Here is a 3,486-nt window from a genome sequence, read left to right as displayed (position 1 = left end):
GTGGAATCCTGACGCTGCTGCGTTCCTAACAGGTCAGACCGATGGCCAGATTCTTGATTCCCCATGAGTTCTACTGAAACTCCATCTGCAGGCTAGGTTCCCACGGAAAAGTTGGATATGAGGTGCAAAGGGCTCCGTTCACCGCAGGCCAAGTCCCCAAACAGCACAGCTGGTGTGAGAAACGCAATTTGATAACGCTATCTGAATTTCCTTGGGTAGGGATGTGACCCATCCGTGTCACCGAACAAGATTGGCATATGGATTCCACAAAGTTCTGTGGCGAGTGGGCATGGCATATGGATTCGCTCTCAACTCTGGAAGGAAGGCATGGCCAATCAACTTCCGAGCTTTTAGCAAGGGGAAGAACCGCAGGCTCTACTCTGCGCTGGAACAGCCCATCAAACACCCCTTCCTAGCATGGCTTCGACAGTTCATATTGGAGATGAATCATCGGTCCATAAAATTCAGGAGAAGATAGCAATGCGTACTTCTTCATAAGCTTCTCATCATAACTGTAGCATGCCTGGATCAGCTAAAAGGACGGGCTGAAACTGCTTTCAGTGGCGTCTTCTGATTGTTCCAAACTGCTCCAAATGTGAGGCAAAACTAGTTGAACAGGCTCCAGTGAGAATTTGGGATAGAATGTCCTCTGAACTGCTCTGAATGTGAGGCCAAACTAGTGGAACAGGCTCCGGTAAGAATTTGGGATAGAATGTCCTCTGAAGTGCTCAGAATGCGAGGCAAAACTAGTGGAACACGCTCCGGTAAGAATATGGGACAGAATGTCCTCTGAACTGCTCCGAATGTGAAGGAAACTAGTGGACCTGGCTCCGGTAAGAATTTGTGATAGAATCCTCCTCTGGCACAACGCCTAACTCAATTCGGTTTAGAACTTGCATCAAAGTTTAGTACAGTGGTCGAAGATCAAGGTAAGGAGAGGGCAAAGGGGTTAGATAGCGTACTCAGAGTTGTTGCTGGTCTGGCCAAAGTAACTCTATATAGCTTTCACCATTCGTTTTCTCGCCATCTTGGAAAAAATGCATATGTCGGCAGATGTTAACTTCATTTTGGTTGTCTATGCAGGACCTCAACTTAAGAACTATCAAGAATAATTCGAATGTAAACTGTTTTGGGATAATCAAGATAACTTTCAGGTTATAATTGTCATGTGCAACCAGATTAATTCCACTAAGCGATTAACAGAGAAGTCCTGCTAAAATTACTATAATCACTTGACCATGCATGTCTAAACTGACAATAAACATCCTTGAACTGCTACCTTGTAGATATATTTACATGCTTATTTATGAATGTAAAGTAATAGGCAGTGTACGGTGTTAAATTGATGCCTTCCTTCATGTGTGCAGGTGAACTCAACCGCCTTACCTCGATGCCTGCTCAATGATGAAAACGAAATAGTGCATCCAGAATATGTATAAGTACCCCAAGTCCATCTCCACCAATCACCGATATGTTTTTAGCAGGCACGTAAACGTACCTTCTTTCAGAATCAGTGTTCCTATACTTATTCAGTTCTTATCAAACATTGCGCTAATACTCCTCACCAACAACAAAAACAAAAGGTCAAGTTGCTGAAACTAAGCGATTCTACCTTAATATGCGAGATTATGAAGGGCTGAAGAAAGGTACAACGTGAACGCAACTGAAATGCAATGCGATGTTAAACTAATGCACACTCACAGGAAGAGGAAAGAGATCCAAATCCCAAATATACCAGATTTTAAGGCATGGCCTTAGAAGAAACTAGATGAGTAACAAGTACCCAAATCAAGGAAATATATGGATGCAAGAGAAACATTTCAGAATCCATCCAAAATCCATCATAGCACACAGAAGCTGCTGTTTTAAAAATCTATATGCACCGTGGAGAGGTAAACTTTCATTGTATCTTTTAATATTTGTATTCAGCATAACTGGATGGGAAAGATAGATAAGTGGATAAGCTATGGACGTATGATACACATATTCTTGTGTGTGGAACAAGTCCTCATTGATCAAACGATATTCGTATGTGTATAGCTTTCACTTGATTCGGATTTCATCTTGTGTCAAATGCAGATTTTAGTATTTATTACCAGTATAGCTTTGCACAATTATGCACATGATTTGTGTAAAAGGTGTTGGCTATACAGATAAAAACATTTTTCGCATTCATGCAACACACAGTTCAACAAAAGAGAAATAATAAATATTTGAAGAACCAATATCCAGTTCACTATTCACATCAAAAGGATTAGTATCAGGTAATCTGCCCATCAAGTTCAAGTACATAGCAAAAACAATAACAGAACAATGAATAGTAGTACTACTAGGATTGGGCATGTGAGTGTCGATACCTCGTTGAGACCGTTCATTCTCAGCCTTGACCTCGCCTTCAAGGGCCTTCTTCGAATCCACCCCAAATGATTCGGCGTAGGTGAGGTCGTACCTCTCGTACCTAGACCGGCGGTACGCCATGAGCATCGCTGCCATCTCGATCCCAGGCAAGGTCCGTGCGGCCGTCTCCGCCGCGTCGCGCTGCTGCACGGCAGCGTTCTGCAGGAAGTCATACATCTTCTGCGGGACGAACCGCTCCCGCGCGGCCGTCACCTGTTCGGGGAGGTACTCGGCGTTGCTGTCGAACCCGGGCACGTTCACCAGGAGGAACCTCCGATCCTCGTTGTGTTGGCGGAAGGTGTCGGGTCCACGGCAGGGGCAGAGGAGCGCGAGCGCGCTGCGGCGCGAGATCTCGTCGAGGGACTCGGCGACGGCGGCGGGGAAGGTGCGGCTGCCCCCCTGCGAGGTCTTCTCGACGAAGTGGTCCTCGAAGCGGACGAGCTCGTGCGGCTCGAACCAGCCGTAGCTGCCGTCGCCGAAGAAGGCGACGAGGACGAGGCCATGGCGGTGGCCGCGATGCACCTCCGGATCGTCGGAGAGGGTGAGGCTGTAGACGTGGCCCGGCCACCACGGATGCGACTTCACCTTGCCCCAGACCATGTCGCCGAAACTGGGGGTCCAGCCCTCGCCGTCACCAGCGGGCACGACGGCGCCGGAGCCGGCGGCGGCGGGGGCAGCCATCCTGCGGCGGGGAAGCGAAACCCTAGATTTGGGTGCGGGGTCTCTCGGTCTGGGCTTAGGTTTGGGTTTGGGATTGCGCTGTTTGGGTTTCGGGGGTTGGGGAAATTTGGGGATCTCGGGCCGGGTGGGACTGGGACACCGTCCGAGGGGCATCATGGTAATTAGGTGGAGAAGAGGAGAGAGAAACGAAAAGGAAATGATTTTTTTCGCTGAGGCGAGGCGTGCCGAGGCGAGCAATTTATACTAGTCGAAGGGGGCAAACCATACCGCACGCGGTATGAAATCGCGCCCACTGAAATTCGAAATGACTTGAAATATTCGGCGTGTGTGGCTTGGTTATAGCAAATATGTTAAAATGGTTAAATGGACCACAATATGTTTATGTAACCACTGGGCCGCCGTGAATCT

General features: G+C 47.8%; 1 protein-coding gene across 2 annotated transcripts in view; it reads right to left on the bottom strand.

Annotated features, from left to right (window-relative positions):
- The window catches only part of LOC123180494 (nucleolar protein dao-5), an 8,630-nt gene extending 5,428 nt beyond the window's left edge, over positions 1–3,202 (bottom strand). For both annotated transcript variants that reach the window (XM_044592566.1, XM_044592567.1), the window contains exon 1: positions 2,358–3,202. In XM_044592566.1, coding sequence (XP_044448501.1) covers positions 2,358–3,078 — 721 coding nt within the window. In that variant the 5' untranslated portion in view covers positions 3,079–3,202. The remainder of the gene's footprint in view (positions 1–2,357) is intronic.
- Positions 3,203–3,486: the final 284 nt, after the last annotated feature.

The sequence above is a fragment of the Triticum aestivum genome, chromosome 1D (assembly GCF_018294505.1).
Source record: "Triticum aestivum cultivar Chinese Spring chromosome 1D, IWGSC CS RefSeq v2.1, whole genome shotgun sequence".
Classification (NCBI taxonomy): Eukaryota; Viridiplantae; Streptophyta; class Magnoliopsida; order Poales; family Poaceae; genus Triticum; species Triticum aestivum.
The sequence above is the reverse complement of the archived record's forward strand: the minus strand, read 5'-3'. Positions and strand labels throughout refer to the sequence as shown.